The following is a 16638-nucleotide window of genomic DNA, read 5'->3' as shown; positions in this document are numbered from 1 at the left end:
GGGAGAGCAGCCTGCCAGTCCCTCCTCCTCTGGATAAACCTGCCTGGCCCGCACCGCCCTGTCATGGGAACGGGCCCTTTCAACCCCAGCCACAGTAAATACGAGCCCTGCCAAAGCGCAGGGGGAGGGCGCGGACGGGGGGCCGGGGAGGTGGGGGGCTCGGCGGCCGGGGAGGGGCCGGGGATGGCAGCCTGTCCTGTCCCCGTGCCACCTGGCCGCCCCTCGCCCTGCACCTCCGCGGGGACGCCTCGCTCTTCCTGTGCTCCTGACAGCAGAGCAGAAATCTGGAGCCTGTCTGTGCCGCTCCCCCTCCTCCCACCACGTCTCACCCCCCAAGTCGCTGTTTTCCGCAGAAATGTCAGCTCCTTTCTTCCCCCACTCCTCCTGCGTTTTTTGTTGTTGTTGTTTTTTTTTTTTATTATTATTTTTTATTTTTTCCCCCCTCGAATCTTGGCCTTCAGCTCTAATTACTTCTCTCCTTCCTCCCTCTCCCTCCAGAGACCCTGATGGACACGAAGTGGGTGACCTCGGAGTTGGCGTGGACAACCCATCCGGAGACGGGGGTAAGTCTGGAGCCGGACCTGGTCCCCGGTGCCACAGGGCACGGCCCTGGGGGGGTCGGGGTCGCTCCCCCGTGCCTTCACCCTCCCCTCCCGTGCACCCCCTGCCTGGTGGGATTACGCACGCGTGGCCCCACGCTGACTCCACGCACGGGTACGCCACGATCCCTTGGCACCCCGGTGGCCCCGAAGGGCTGGGACAGGCGCTGCCCCCCGTTAGCTGCTCCCCTGCCCCGTGCCCTTCGCCCCGTGTCCCCGGCTGGCGGTCTGACACGCTGCCTCCCTCTTGCAGTGGGAAGAGGTGAGCGGCTACGACGAGGCCATGAACCCCATCCGCACGTACCAGGTGTGCAACGTGCGGGAGGCCAACCAGAACAACTGGCTGCGCACCAAGTTCATCCAGCGCCAGGACGTCCAGCGCGTCTACGTGGAGCTCAAGTTCACCGTGCGGGACTGCAACAGCATCCCCAACATCCCCGGCTCCTGCAAAGAGACCTTCAACCTCTTCTATTACGAGTCGGATACGGATTCTGCCTCGGCGAGCAGCCCTTTCTGGATGGAGAACCCCTATATCAAAGTGGATACAATTGCCCCGGACGAGAGCTTCTCCAAGCTGGAGTCGGGCCGCGTGAACACCAAGGTGCGCAGCTTTGGGCCCCTCTCCAAGAACGGCTTTTACCTGGCCTTCCAGGACCTGGGGGCCTGCATGTCCCTCATCTCCGTGCGGGCTTTCTACAAGAAATGCTCCAACACCATCGCTGGCTTTGCCATCTTCCCGGAGACGTTAACGGGGGCTGAGCCCACGTCTCTGGTCATCGCTCCGGGCACCTGCATCCCCAACGCGGTGGAGGTGTCCGTCCCCCTCAAGCTGTACTGCAACGGCGACGGCGAGTGGATGGTGCCCGTGGGAGCCTGCACGTGTGCTGCTGGCTACGAGCCGACCATGAAGGACACCCAGTGCCAAGGTGAGCGCACGGTGGTGGGGGAAGCGCTCCGCCTTGGCCCTTCTGTTGCGTTCGTACGCGTGCGCCAATGGAGGAGGCAGGTCTGCGCTGAGCGAGGTCTGGTTTTGGAGGCTTGGAGTTTGTTGAGCATGAAGCAGGGGTCACTGCGGTGCTGTGGAGGTGTCTCAGAGGATTGCTGCACTTGTTGTGACCGAGGGCTCCGCTCCCTCCCTGCCGCAGCACACCGAGGTGCTGATGGCCGGGCTGTTCCCAGCAGGCGTGATTTCACGCTGCCGGTGCGGAGGCATTCAGGAACCCCGGCGGCGAGCGGGGCCCCGCTGGGCGAGCTGTGGGAGAGGCGAGCGCCCTGCCAGCACTGCAGGCTTCCAGCAAGCTGTGTAGGGAAACAGGCAGAGAACGTGAGCTCCCGCAGCTCCTCAGAGGGAAAGGGGAGAGCATCCTGCCCGCGGAGATTTGGCATCGGAGGTTCGGGGGCTGGCGTTGCTGTTTTGTCCCGTGTGGGGGATGTTGCAAAGGAAAAATCTGCCTGGGTGGATGTTGGGCTTGCTCGGGGTGGTTTTGTCCTCGGGAGCTGCCTGCAGCACGCAGGGTGATGCCCGAGGGTGGTTTGGGCAGCAGGAGGGATGCTCGCTGCTCCCCAGGGCTGGAGGCATTGCGCGGGGAGCGGTGGGCCCCCAGGCTGGGTGCCTCGTGCTCGCCGATGACGGGATCCTTGGCGCCAGCCCTCTGCTCTTGGCAGGGGCGCTGGGATGCGGGATGTATACATGACCCGAGCGGCTGGCCGGGCTGCTGCTGGAGAGCAGAGCCTCCGCTGGTCCCAGCACAGCTCCTGCCATGCTGTGCGCTGGGGTCCCCGCTCCTGGGGAGCCGCTTTCCGTGTCGCTTGGGCTGGGAGATGTTGCAGACCAAGGGCTGAGGGCTGTTTCCCTGCATCTAGAGGGGCTTGGGCTCGAGGTGACAGCTTTTCCATGCCAGCATTAGTGGTTCCCTGCTTGGGGAGGGCAGCAGAGGCTCCGCAGAGGCGATGCTCTAGCCCAAGCCATGCCCACAGCCACTGCGCTCACAAGCGAGGCATCCAGAAGAGCAGCTTCAGCTCGGGGCAGCAGCTCGGGGCAGGGCTGTAGGGCTCCCCGGGTGACATTCAGGGCATCACCGCAGAGCCCGGGGCCGTGTCCCCTCCCTGCTCCCCCCAGGAGGAGCAGAGCCCGGCGCTGCGCCTCTCCCAGCACCGCGAGCACGCCTCCTCCTTCCTCCATCCTCCAGCCCATGGGCAGCACCTTTATTTTCTCCCCCGAGCCTCAGCTTCTCTCCCCGCGTGGGGAAGGTGCGCTGAGCCCTACGGGCACGTCCCCATCCACCCTTCGCTGGGTAGGAACGGTGTCTCCACGTTGCTCTGGGAAAGTCGCGCCGCGCTCGTACGATCAGATTTTCCGCCATATGATCGTGTGCTCTAAGTGGAAACAGCTGAGGAAGGGCTCGGAGAACCCAGCTCCATTTTCTGCTCTTTGTTGGCTGCCTCCTCGCCGCCTTTCTGCTCTTCCCCCTCCCCGCGCTGCTGCAGCTCGCCCCGCAGGAATGCCCCCGCCAGGGGCTGGTGCGCACGGGGAGCGGGACGGAGCCCGACCCCATAACCCCGGCAGGCAGGGGCCGTGTCACAGCACCGGGGGGCACGGTCCCCATCCTGCCCGGGGGGGGGGACACGGGGCGCTGCCCCCCGGCTTTGTGGAGCTCTCCCGGGCGTGCGGGTGAAGAGCGCCGCGAGGTGCCAGATGGCATTTTAATAAATAACAATGCTGCGTTACCGCTTCGATGGGATAAGCCCTGTTGTAAATCTCCCCCTTTCCCCAGACTTTGCCGTGGCCTTTGAAGATCTCCTCCTCCTCCTCCTCCTCCTATTTATCTCCATCCAGCGCCAGGATTAGACTTCGCATTCAGACCTGTTACAATGCAGCTCGGATCCCGGTCCCTCGGGAGCCGAGGGCTCATCCCGCCCGGCTGAAGGCAGTTTCTTTGGCACGCTTTGTAATGCGATATGCAAGGCTGGTATCTGGCGCTCTGCTCAGAAGTTGCCACAGCATTGATTTGGCATCTCATTCTCAGCCTCATTATCTTTATTTAATTAGCACGCGGCCCTTCTGGGGGTTGTGCTGCTTCCCACACGCTCCCCGCCACGGAGATGCGCGGAGGCAGCGCTTGCGGCGCGGAGACGAGCGAGCTCCTGGCCGGGGCGGGGGGCCCGGGGGCCACGCTGCCATCCCACCCGTCTGGGGCCTCGCTCCATGACGACCCAAATCACGCCGGATTTTTGCTGGTGAGGAGCTCCCCGCCTCATGCAGGCAGGTGTCAGGATTCCCCCGTGAGCAGTGAGCTCAGTGCCCGTCGTGGGAGCGCAGAACAGGTCGGCCGCCGGCACCTCCCCGAAAACGCTGCTGGGCGCGCACGCCCCGCACCCCATTTGGGAGCTGCGCCCCAAATCGGGGCCGTGCCGGGGTGCACGGCCATGCAACGCCACCAAACCCCGACACCAAAGGGTTTGGGAGCCGGCTGCTGCCTTCCTCCTGTGCTACCAGTGAGCCCCCCGCACGGCACCCCCGTGGGGCTCCCTGGCACTGCCCGCTGCCTCAGGGCTGGTGAAAATCCAGACTAAGGCTGAAAACCCAGTCCCACAGAGCCCGTGCACGGCGCCGGGCTCCTCTCAAAGCCGTTTCCTTTGGGTTCCCCCCAGCGGAGGCGCTGGGGGCCGGCGCTGCGTGTTTGGGTGCCGCCAGCAGGCGATAGCAGGTCAGGCTGGGGCCAAAACGTGGCTTTTGTAAAAATACCTTTTCCTTGCAATCAGTGACTAATGGAAACATCACCGTGAATTAAAAAAAAAAAAAAAAAATGCCAAGCCAGCAGTCCCCTTGCCAACTGTTTGCAGCTTTGCATTGCAACACGGGGTTGCTGCACGAAAACCAGGAAGTGAAACTGCCTTCTATTAATTGGCCGGGATTACAGATCAAAGGCGGCGCGGCAGCGCTGGAGCTGGGCGCTTCGGAGCCGGGCAGCTCCACAATGGCTCGCTTGTAACACGGTCGAGGAAATCTGCCTCTGCCGTCCTGCGTGCTGACCCGCCGCGGCTCGAGAGGCAGCGGCGCTTCTTGGAATTTTTTCCCTTAAAAAAAAAAAAAAAAGAATTTTTTGGTTTCCTGCCCGTTACTCGGATGCCACTGTTCGAACCCCGAGGGGCTCTTCCCTTCCTCAGCCCTTCGACTTCGCTCCGTTGGCGTTTGGACTGCGCTCGTCTAAAATATTTCCACCCAAAGGGTGATTTGGAGAAAAAAAAATAAAAAAAAAAAAAAATCAAGTGCCTTTTCAAAGAGGCTCGGAAGGAGAGTTGCCGCCTCGGCTGGAGCTGGGCTGCTGCTCGCGTGGCTCTAATCCATCTGCAGCCGCTTACGAAAGCGCGAAGGGAGTGAGCAGGGAAGGTTCACAACGCACAGATCAGCCCAGGCAAACCTGATTGCTGCCTTGGAAGAAATTACAGGGTTGCCGGACAAAGGGATGTGATCAGTTTAATTTATCTCGACTCGAGTGAGGCTTTCTGCTCCGGTCCTACGGGGAGGGAAACGGCCAGAAAGGTGCTGCTGGAACAGCATCGCGTGGGTAGAAAAGCACCGAGCCCTCAACCAGGGTAACTCGGGGCAGTTTTCCCTCGCTGCTGGGAGCTGGAGCAAAGCAGGGCTGGTGCCTCGCGTCCCCATGGGGAGGGGGCACCAGGTTTTGGGGCTGCTCGCTGTGCCAGGTTCGGGGCCGCTTGCCCACATCCCGTAACCGATGACTGCATGCGGGGCGAGTCACGGCACCCTGATGCTGCGCCGATGGCTTCATTTTGGTGTCTTGCAGCTCCCTCCTTTGGGCTTCCTTCTCTGGGGTGGGGTAGGTGTGGAAGGGTGTCCCCCGTGTCCCCATAAATACCCGCTGCAGCCCTTCATCCCCGGCTGTCACTCCGGGCTGCGTCTCCCTCCTGTGCGCTCCGCCTCGGTTCCCCGACCTGCTGTCCTGCGCCTGTCAGCCCCTGTCACCTTCTCCCCGGAGGTGACCGCAGCCCGGAGCCGGGCGATGCCATCTGTGTGCAGAGGCTGGGGATGGTTGTTTGATTTTATTTATTTATTTTTTTACCAGGAAAAGCTCAGGGAGGGGGAGAGGGGAGCCCGGCTGCCCGGCCGGGGCTGCGGTCGCGCTCCTGCTCTGGTGATGCCGGGTTCCCTCGGCGCTGGCTGCGCGGGCAGCTTCTTGCAGAGCAGAGATGACACAGCGGCTTATCCGCCGGGGACCTGGGATCAGCTTTCAGCTCGGTTACAGCCTTCAAATGTGGCTGAGAGCTGTCACGCTGCCACCGAGGTCTTTACGCTCTGATTTATTAAACGGAGCTGGATGCCTCAGCGCCACGGCGCAGCTGGGCCTCGGTGCCTCTCCTGCTCTTCCTCGCCCAAAATCGGGGTGGGGGCAGAGCTGTGCCCCCTCCTTGGCCGGGGTGGCAGCGAGGGTGCCGTGCAGCCGCCTTCACCTCTTGCTCTGTGTCGTCTCTGTGTTGCCCTGAGCTCCCACGGTGGCTTTTTGTTCCCTTGGCGCAGGAGCCGGGGCGAGGAGAGGAGGAGGAGGAGGAGGAGGCAGAGAGGAAGGCACAGCTCGCCCTCCCCGGCTGAGGCTCGGGCTCCCCGGCTTCACGCAAACGCTGGTGGCTCCGGTTTCATCCCCCGCAAGAAGCCCATTATTTCAGGAGGGGGGGGTTTGTCCCTGATGGATCTGGGCTCCTGTCCATAACCCAAGCATGTTTGGCAGCTCTCGGAGCCCAGAGTGTTCCTGTCCAAGAGGTTTCAGTCATCCCTCATTCCTCAGCAATCTGGTTCCTTATGTGTGAATCTGCATCCACCCAGTTTTAACTGCCTGGGACTGCGGCTGGGGTGGGTCTGTGCGTGCTGAGGCTGCTCCGGCACCTTTGGGCAGCTGCCCTCTGCGTCCCAGCCTGTCAGGCAGAGGGGACACGAGCCCTGGCTCCTTCTCCATCGCCAGCAGAGGAGTGCAGCGGCGTTATCTGCACACTCAGGACGGGCTAAACTTAAATTCCCAAAGGCTGGGGGAGCTCAGGTCAGGGAGCTGCGGGAGCTGAGCCGTGCAGGCAGCCCCAAGCAGGAGCCTCCTGGGGGCTTCCAGCCCCTGTCCCCACGGTGTCCGGCAGCAGGAGAGCCCCAAACACCGCGTGGGGCTGCCAGGAAACCTCCGCTGTGTCGGGAGAAGCCTCGAGGTGAAGCAACTCCTCTTGTTTGTGGCTGATGTCACCCGGCAGGCACGGGGCAGGAGGTGCCGCTTTGGGGACAGGGCTGCCAGCAGGGCTACGTGCCCTGGGTGCCGTGCCGGCCAAACGGGGGCAATGCCAGAGCAGAGGGGGGGTCTCGGTGCAGAGCAGACCCCGTGGCTGTGGAGGCAGGCCCCGTGCTGGCCTGGTTTCAGGCTGTGGTGTTGCAGGGCTGCGATAAACGAGGCGGTGTGGAGGCGGGGGCGGTTTCCCGATGCTACTCGTCTCGGCTGGAGTGCCACTAATCCCTTCACGTGCCCCTCGTTAGGGCTGAGTGCCCGCGGAGTGAGCGGGGCTGCATCCAGGCTCCCGGATCCTTCATGGGGCAGGAGGCTGGCGGTGCCAGCCCGCAGGAATGCGTTCGTCTCGCTCCCCACACGCCGCTGGAGCCGGCCTCGGGGTGCCACCGCCGCGGGCTGAGAAGTGGCTGGAGTGGCCAAGGTGGAGGCGTGGGGCAGAGGGGCCGTGTTTGGGGCTGGGGGGGCTTAGAGGGGGCTGCCCAGGCAGGGTTGGGGTGCTGGGCACGGCAGCCAGCTGGGGAAGGGGGAGCAGCGCGTGGCAGAGCCCATCCTTGGGAAATGGGGAGAGGAAACAAAGCGGGGTGGGTGTGGGGTGGGTGTTCCTGCACGGGGAAAGCTGTGCCTGTGCCAGGGGGTCCCTGGGCACCATTTATGACCTGAGCAAGCTCGGCTGTGCTGGCTCCAGACAGTATCAGCTCCCCGTAGCAGCCCTGTTCATCCTGAGGGGCCGGGACACGGCTCCCTGCCCTCCCGGTGGGCTCGGGACCTGCAGTGAGCTCGGAGAAGGGGCCTGCAATGAGCCTGGGCTCGCAGAGATCGCTGTGAGCCTGGGAAAGCATCCCCTGGACACGGTCCCTGTGCGAGGAGGGACGAGCAGGCGAGGCGTGCAGGCAGCAGCAGGGTTTGCCCCCAGCTTGTAGCAGCGTAGGAAAGGCTCGTGGGTGGCTCGTAGAGGGTCCTGCGGTGGGTGCCCTTCATTCACACCGATTTGCTTTCCCTTCCTGCAGCCTGCGGCCCGGGAACCTTCAAATCCAAGCAGGGCGAGGGGCCCTGCTCCCCCTGCCCGCCCAACAGCCGCACGACCTCGGGAGCAGCGACGGTCTGCACGTGCCGCACCGGCTTCTTCCGCGCCGACACGGACCCCGCCGACAGCGCCTGCACCAGTGAGCCCCACCGGGGAACGGGGAGGCGAGCCGGGTACGGGGCGGGGGGCACGCGGCAGCAGCCGTCCCTGACCCCCCCTTTATGTCTCCAGGCGTGCCGTCGGCTCCCCGCAGCGTCATCTCCAACGTGAACGAGACGTCGCTGGTGCTGGAGTGGAGCGAGCCGCAGGACGCGGGCGGGCGGGACGACCTGCTCTACAACGTCATCTGCAAGAAGTGCAGCGTGGAGCGGCGCCTCTGCACGCGCTGCGACGACAACGTGGAGTTCGTGCCGCGCCAGCTGGGCCTCACCGAGCGCCGCATCTACATCAGCAACCTGATGGCCCACACCCAGTACACCTTCGAGGTCCAGGCGGTGAACGGCATCTCCAGCAAGAGCCCCTTCCCTCCGCACTTCGCCTCCGTCAACATCACCACCAACCAGGCGGGTCAGTGTCGCCGCTGGAGCTGCAGTGCCTCGTGCTGCCGGCTCTCCTCTCCTGCCTCTCTCTAATCCCCTGGGTGAATTCTCCTCTCCGCTGGAACGTGCGTCCCTGGAGGGGATGAGATCAGAGCGCGTGCAGGCGGGGAAGGGCAGGCTTGGCAGATGCTGCGGAGAGCTCTCTGGAGCTCCCAGACCCACCCCAGAGATGTTGCGCCTGCTGCGAAGGGAGGAGGAAGGAAATGAGATTTCTCCCCTGTGGGCCTGGGAAGGCTCAGCACCAGCCCCAACCTTCGCAGGCAGCCGGCTGCTCTGCCATCCCTCCTTCCTCCCGCCCTGGCCCGGCTCCAGCGTGCTGCTGGTAATCTCCAGCCGCCGCGCTCTGATCTGATTTCACGGGTCTCACCGGTGGGGTGGGGCGGGCAGCTCCTGGCAAGGGGAAGAGGGGAAGGAGCCTTGGTTTGGGCTGCCAGGGCCCTTCCCCGGACCAGTTGGCAGCGAGGCAGGGGGTGATGTGTCACCTTGCTGCCATCTCTGAGCGTCCCTCGCTCCCTTATCGCCTTGGCTGCAAGGCGCTGAGACCACATCTCCTTCCAGAGACAGTCCCGAAGCTTTTCGGTGCCTTTTGGCTGGGGTTATCAGAGAGGAGCCGTGCTGATCAGGGATGGGGGAGGACGTAGCTGGGCACAGGAGGGCTCGCTGGGGCTGCAGAGATGCTGAGGGCAGGCAGGGTGGGCCTGGCTGCAGCACTGCCGAGCGGGTGCCGGTGCCGGCACAGCCTCATTCCTCTCCCCCTCTTTTCCCAGCCCCATCTGCCGTGCCCACCATGCACCTGCACAGCAGCACGGGGAACAGCATGACGCTGTCGTGGACTCCCCCGGAGAGACCCAACGGCATCATTCTCGACTACGAGATCAAGTACTCCGAGAAGGTAAAAGCAGAGCGGCCGCTCCTTCCCCCTGCCCCTTCTGGCTGGCGTCTGGGGAAGGGGAGCAGCAACAGGGGGGCCAGAACGCAGCGGTGACACCCCCGTGCCTCCCTTGCAGCAAGGCCAGAGCGATGGCATTGCCAACACTGTCACCAGCCAGAAGAACTCGGTGAGGCTGGACGGGCTGAAGGCCAACGCCCGGTACATGGTGCAGGTGCGGGCACGCACGGTGGCTGGGTACGGCCGCTACAGCCTCCCCACCGAGTTCCAGACGACTGCAGAGGACGGTAGGTACCGGGACAGGGCTGCCTCCTGCCCCCCAGCCCCCAAAACCTGCTCCCTCCCCAGCCTGACTCTGATTCCTGCCTCTCCCTCCCCCAGGCTCCACCGGGAAGACTTTCCAGGAGCTGCCTCTGATCGTGGGCTCGGCCACTGCGGGGCTGCTCTTCGTCATCGTCGTGGTCGTCATCGCTATCGTCTGCTTCAGGTACTGGCCTTGCAGGGAGCAGGGCTGCAGAGCCGGCTTTGGGGGTTGCTCACGCCTGCAGGCAGAGCTCCAGCAGCTCCAGTCACGCAGCGAAGGACTGGACCTGCTGCACGGGGGTCCCACAGGAGGACCGTGTGTCTCTGCCTCCCAGCACCAGCTCTGGGCTCTGCCCGGGCTCCTGCTGCCCTCTCCCAGCACTGCTGGGCTCTCTTCTCCCACCGCACCTCAGGCAGAGGTCGCTCTGCTCGCGGGCTGCCGGAGGGGAAGCTCTCTGGCTTCGGTTGCCTGTGCCGGGATTTGGAAGCTGGCAGCACGTGTCTTTGCCCCATCAGGAAAGGGATGGTTACTGAACACCTCCTCTCGTCTCCTTTGGGCAGGAAGCAGCGCAACAGCACAGATCCCGAGTACACGGAGAAGCTGCAGCAGTACGGTGAGTGGCAGCCCAGCACGTGGGCTCTGCCTGTCCCGTGCCGTGCCAGGCTGGCGTGGCACGTCACCCGGGTGGTGTCCCTCCCTGTGACGAGCCCTCTGCCCTTGCAGTCACCCCGGGGATGAAGGTCTACATTGACCCCTTCACTTACGAGGACCCCAACGAAGCAGTCCGGGAGTTTGCCAAAGAGATCGACATCTCCTGCGTCAAAATCGAGGAGGTCATCGGAGCAGGCAAGTCCCCCGGGGCTGGGCACAGAGGCTGCTGAGAGCACCGCCGGTCCCCTGGTCCCCCGGCTCACCCTGCTGCCCCCTCGTCCCCTTCCCACCCGCAGGGGAGTTCGGCGAGGTGTGCCGCGGGCGCCTGAAGCTGCCCGGCCGCCGCGAGATCTTCGTGGCCATCAAGACGCTGAAGGTGGGCTACACGGAGCGGCAGCGGCGCGATTTCCTCAGCGAGGCCAGCATCATGGGGCAGTTCGACCACCCCAACATCATCCACCTGGAGGGCGTGGTGACCAAGAGCCGCCCCGTCATGATCATCACCGAGTTCATGGAGAACTGCGCGCTCGACTCCTTCCTCCGGGTGAGCATCTCCTGCCTCGTGCTGTGGGGTGCCAGCCCCGAGCTCCCCTTCTCCATCCCTCTGCGTTGTCGTGGTGGCATCTCCGGGGATAAATTGCATCCTGGGGAAGAGGGATGACCCTAGGCAGGATAGGTAGCATACGGGGATCCACCCCCAGCCCGTTTGGGGTGTTGAAAACCCCTCTGTTCTCTCCCCGGGTAGCTGAACGACGGGCAGTTCACGGTCATCCAGCTGGTGGGGATGCTGCGAGGCATCGCGGCCGGCATGAAGTACCTCTCGGAGATGAACTACGTGCACCGCGACCTGGCTGCCCGCAACATCCTGGTCAACAGCAACTTGGTCTGCAAAGTGTCCGACTTCGGGCTCTCCCGCTTCTTGGAGGACGACCCGGCCGACCCCACCTACACCAGCTCCCTGGTACGGGGTGGGATGCTTGGGGGAGGCTGTGGGGCCGCACGAGGTACGTGCTAACTAAGGGAGCTGTCTGCCCGTGCAGGGGGGCAAGATCCCGATCAGATGGACGGCTCCTGAGGCCATCGCCTACCGCAAGTTCACCTCGGCCAGCGACGTGTGGAGCTACGGCATCGTCATGTGGGAAGTGATGTCCTACGGGGAGCGACCCTACTGGGACATGTCCAACCAGGACGTAAGTGCCCATCGGGGAGCTGGGGGGGAGCTGGGGGTGCCCGGCAGGGATCCGAGAGGGGCTCACAGCCCGCCTCCCGTGCGCGTCTCCCCGCAGGTGATCAACGCGGTGGAGCAGGATTACCGCCTGCCTCCCCCCATGGACTGCCCCACGGCGCTGCACCAGCTGATGCTGGACTGCTGGGTGCGGGACCGCAACCTGCGGCCCAAATTTGCACAGATCGTCAACACGCTGGACAAGCTGATCCGCAACGCCGCCAGCCTGAAGGTCATCGCCAGCGTCCAGTCTGGGTCAGTGGGGTCCCAGATCCCGGGGAACACAGGTGGCTGGGACTGGAGGCGTTGGGAGAGCAGGGACGAGAGAGGTCCCTGCTGCCGGGGACAACTCGGCGTCCCTCTTCTCCCCCCCCGGTGACCCGTGGCTCTCTCGCCCCGCAGCGTCTCCCAGCCGCTCCTGGACCGCACTGTGCCGGATTACACCACCTTCACCACCGTGGGAGACTGGCTGGACGCCATCAAAATGGGACGGTACAAGGAGAACTTCGTCAATGCCGGCTTTGCCTCCTTCGACCTGGTGGCACAGATGACGGCGGAGTAAGTCACTGCTTCGGGGGGCTGCGTGGGCCCTCGCCTCTGCGGCACCCAGCTGCAGAGGGCAGATTTGGGGTGGGGGAGTGAGTCCCTAAGGGGGTTAAGCTCTGGGAATTGGCATCCAGACCTGCCAGGTCGCTGAATCTTCACCCTCTCTTTGCAGAGACCTGCTGAGGATAGGGGTGACGCTAGCAGGGCACCAGAAGAAGATCCTGAGCAGCATTCAGGACATGAGGCTGCAGATGAACCAGACGCTCCCGGTTCAGGTTTGACCGCAGGGGACTCTGCATTGGAACGGACCGAGGGAACCTGCCAACCAGGTTCAGTTTGCGGTGCAGCCCGGCTTCCCGATTCCCCCATTCCCGCGGCGCTCCTCTGCCTCGGACGCTCGCCTGGGACAGGCCGGGCCGGGCCGCCCTGCCCCGGATCGGAGGCACCCGTGCCGAGAGGGAGCCCGGCTTTTCGTCCCGTGTCCTGGAGCGGCGAGGCAGCGACGCAGTCTTCATATTGAAGATGGATTATGGGACGGAGATGGCACATCCCGCTTCCCGCCCTGTCTCGGTGCTCATCGGTTTGAAGAGTTGTTCTGCTTCTTGGATTTCTTTTCCCCCTGTTCTCCCCGCCCCGAAGTCCTCACCGTCCCCCCGTCCCCGAGGCCGCAGACTGTTGACCCCGTCCGCTGAGTCCGTCAGACGCGTCCGAAACCTTCCCCGACCCCGGACCCCGCATGGAGGCAGCCGGGGGGAGGCCGAGCCCCCGCGGCGTGGAGACGACGCCAGGGACGGGGCTGCCCGGCCCCAGACAATCACTTCTCTCCTCCCCCCCCATCTCGCGGCCCCTCCGCACGAGGGTCTGCACTGGAACGTGTCCGAAGGGAAGGCTTCGCTCCCTTTCTTCTTGGCTTTGCACGCCAGAACCCGAACCCCGTGAGATTTTACTATGCAGGGAGTTAGGCAAAAAAACAAAAAAAAAACAAAAAAAAAAATTAAAAAAAAAAATAGAGAGATATATTAAAAAAGAAAAAAAAAAAAAAAAGTGGGAGCAGAAAAGGGGAGGGAGGGGGACCAGGTGCCCAGCTCCGCATCTCTTACCCTCTTGGTTCTCGTGGCCGGCTCTGGACTGCAGAGTGAGGCCGTCAGCACGTTTGCACAGGGACCCTCGGCCCCACGGCAGCCGCGCTCCTGCGAGAGGGGGCCGGGGAGCGGGGCCCGGGGGGGGCTGCGCCACACGGGGGGGGGCCTGGCCTCCCCCCCCCCCAGCCTCCTGTTTTATGCAGAAGGAGCGGGTGCCGCCGGCGCGGCCGCCCCCCCCCCCCCCCCCCGCTCCTGACACACGCTGTGATTGCTGCCAAAAGACTCACTCACCTTCCTCTGACTCTTCACTGCAGCCCGGTTCCTCCAAGCTGAGGGAGAGACTCCCAGCGTGCGTGAGTGTGCGTGAGTGTGTGCGTGCGTGCGTGTGTGCTGGCCGGCAGGACTGTGTGAGGCGATGGGCAGAATAAAGGCAATAAGAATTTTAACGGCGTTTCCTTGGCTCCGTCGCTCTCGCTGCACCAGCGCGGGGGGCTGCCGGGGGCTGGCTCTGTGCCCTAACCTCCCCCCCCCCCCCTCCTTGCTCCCCAATTTGTCTCGCTGCCGGGCGCGGACCCGGTGCCAGCCCTGCAGTGCCCGAGGACACGCGGCGCGCACCCCGGTGGGGCACAAAGGGTTGGAGGTGACGAGTCCCGGGGCAGAGCCGGGCGCTGAAACCCCATCTGGTGCGGCAGGAGATGCTGGTAATGGTTTTTCCCACCCCCTCCTCGCATCAAGCCCGACATTTGGGACCCAAAACAGCCGGTGAGTGAAAACGGAGCGGGGCCATTCTCTGCCCCAGAGCGAGCGGGGAGCAGCCAGGCTCGCTGGCAGCACCGCACACCCCCAGGATTTGTCCCCCGGGGCTCGTCCCCAGCCCCACAGCCCTCCCGTGGCCACGGCCAGCCTTCCCGGGGTGGCCCAGCCGGCTTTTCCCAGGCGATGGCCTCCGTGAGTCACCTCCACCTGCCTCCACAGCTGGCAGCCGCCCGGCCAGGTGCGAGCACCGCCACTTCAAAGGCACCCGGCACGGGAAAAGCCTGGGGTGTTCCCATGGGGAGAGCAGGGCTGGGGTCTCCACACCCCTGGGGTCCCCAAACCGATGGGGTCCCCGGGGTTCCCCATCCCCAGGGGGCTCGCACATCTCGGGGGGCTTCTCGGTGGCCACGCGCCTCCAGCTCCCCAAAACCCGCGGGGTCCTCCCCTGCCCGGCTGGAGGTGGCAGAGCCAGGTGCTGTTTTTCCCCTTTTCCTTGGAACTCGCCCGCCCTTGGGTTTCTCATTAACCCCGTTCCCCAGCGCAGGAACAGCAAACAAGGCGGGGGGGCGGCTGGCGGGGCCCCGCGCAGCGCAGCAACGGGGAAGGGGCTCCCCGAATCCCACCACCCCTCTGCTGCGGGGTGCCCGGGGTCTCCTGCACCGTTCCCCTTCCCTTGGGGTTTCCAGGGCCTCATTTGGGTCCCTGCTGTAGGGACCTTCCCCCAGGTGCCTGGCTCCATAGGGGTCCTGGTGCTGCAGGGCTGGGGTCCCCGCAGCATCCCCACGATGCTCGATCCTGGCTTGGCTTGGCTTTTTGGGGGAGTTCTGCTCGTTTTAAATAGCAAACCCACAACAAACCACTTCTGCCTTCTCATTTCCCCAGCTCCAGGTCTCCCTCAGCCCCCACACCGCAGGGTTTGCTCCTGGGGGCTTTGCCCCATACCTTCCCCTTCCTTTTTCTACAGGCTCGTACGCGGAGCGGTGCGTTCGACGGCGAGAGGAGAAACAAAAGCAGCAGCAGCAGGAATTAATGCGAGCGTGCGTTTGTACAAATATTTTTTAACAAAAAAAAAAAAAAAAAGACTTTTTTTTTTTTTTCAATTAAATTATTTAAGGAATTTTATGGAGGTCTGCGGTGCCCGCGTGGTTCTTGTGGGGTCGGGGCGGCGGGGAGCTCTGCGCCGGGCGGGCACGTGGGTGGGTGTGCACACGTGTGAGTGTGTAAGAGTGGGGTGCAAGCCCAGCCCCAGCATCCCCCAATTTGCTCCCCACCACCCCCATGGGCAGGCCTCGGGGGGATTTGGGGGGCTGTGGGGACGGGGAGAGCCTGGGGTGGTCCTGGGGGAGCGGGGCGGGGGGGAGGCGAGCCCTGCCTGCGCCCTGCGCTTCCCCCCTCCCAGCCCGTGCAAAAGAGCCTTTTGTGCTGCTGGGATTTTTTTTTTTTTTTTTTCTCCCCCCTTTTAATTCCTAACCAGGAGATTAAGGGAAGACAAAGGCTCCGATTGTTCCCGCTCTGCCGAGATCTGGAAAGTTCGGGGAGGGGGGAACCGTCTCTTTCCAGACGGCTCGGCGCAGGGGGACGCGCAGCCCAGGTGGAGGGGCCTGGGCCGGGGGGGACACCCGGGGGGACACCGGGGGGGACACCCAGGCCCTGTCCCCATAGCGCTGGGGGCTGGGGCCACCACGGTTCGGGTGCTGGTGGCCCCGGGAGCGGGGCCCTTCCCCTGGCCGTGGGGAGCGAGCTGCCGGGGCCACCCGGCCGGGGCTGGGTCCCGAGCTCCCGAGCCTCTCCCCTGCAAAGGAGGAGGAAGATTTAGGATGGATTGGCCGGCTCGCCCGGCTTCTTGGCGTTTTCGCTGCTAACTCTTGGCTGACACCTCCGTGACTTGGCAGGGAGACGCTCCAGCAGCCCCGTCAGCTGCCTGGGGCCGGCGCAGCTGGAAGGGATCACGGCTCGGCACGGCTCGGCCCGTGGAGGACGCCATCCAGGGGGCCGCGGGTGCCCGGGCATCCTGCACGGCCCCATGGTGCCACAGCCCCAGTGCTGTCCCCATGGGAAGCCGAGCTGGGGCCGCATCCTGCAGGGTGCCCATGAGGCGTGCAGGGGGCCGGGTGGGTCCTCGCCTCGTGGCCACAGCCAGGGACACGTCGTGGCCCGGCCCAGGGCTGTCCCCAAGAGGCACGGGGCCGGGACCCGGCGTGTTTTCCCATGCTCGCAGGGAGCAGCGAGACACCCACGAGCGCCCCGGCTCTGCTCCTTCTGTTTCCCGTTAAGATTATTTATTGGTAATTTTTAAGACCACTTACAGACTCTGTTCGTGTGCCAGGACCCTACACAGCTTTTTCCCAGGGCTTTTTTTTTTTTTTTTTTTTTTTTTTACAATTTATATAAAAAAAAAAAAAAAGTTGGTTTAATCATTTTCTTCCCACTCCTTCCTTCCAGACTCCTTTGGTACCCAGCAGGGTGCTGGCACATGGCGCAGTGCCCGGCCCCAACCACACCACAGCCACACCGGGGCCGTGTCCTCGCCCCCCCCACGAGCCCGAGCATCACGGGGACATCGGGGACAACCCCACAACCCCCCCAGGTGACATCCCAGCACGGCACGCAGAGGGGAAACCTTCCCAAAAAGGGGCTGCGGGGAGGTTTGGGGAGGGCGCAGGAGGCGGCTCCCCCCGGATG

At 64.0% G+C, this 16638-nt stretch overlaps 1 protein-coding gene across 2 annotated transcripts; it reads left to right on the top strand.

Moving 5' to 3' along the window:
- Positions 1 to 496: 496 nt before the first annotated feature.
- EPHB3 (EPH receptor B3) lies at positions 497 to 13127 on the top strand. Of its 2 annotated transcripts, none has more exons than XM_032193562.1 (15): positions 497 to 563; positions 853 to 1525; positions 7888 to 8043; positions 8136 to 8471; positions 9271 to 9395; positions 9511 to 9679; positions 9774 to 9879; positions 10257 to 10309; positions 10420 to 10542; positions 10644 to 10891; positions 11093 to 11308; positions 11388 to 11537; positions 11634 to 11827; positions 11975 to 12130; positions 12291 to 13127. In XM_032193562.1, exons 1-15 carry the CDS (start codon positions 507 to 509, stop codon positions 12397 to 12399), a joined length of 2871 nt encoding a protein of 956 aa, XP_032049453.1. In that variant the 5' UTR covers positions 497 to 506; the 3' UTR covers positions 12400 to 13127. The 2 variants fall into 2 exon arrangements, with proteins under 2 accessions (XP_032049453.1, XP_032049452.1); XM_032193561.1 differs by having other exon boundaries at positions 10212 to 10309.
- Positions 13128 to 16638: the final 3511 nt, after the last annotated feature.

Source organism: Aythya fuligula, chromosome 9 (assembly GCF_009819795.1).
Source record: "Aythya fuligula isolate bAytFul2 chromosome 9, bAytFul2.pri, whole genome shotgun sequence".
In the NCBI taxonomy this organism is placed as follows: Eukaryota; Metazoa; Chordata; class Aves; order Anseriformes; family Anatidae; genus Aythya; species Aythya fuligula.
Note: the sequence above shows the minus strand (reverse complement) of the source record. Positions and strands in the feature narration are given on the sequence as shown.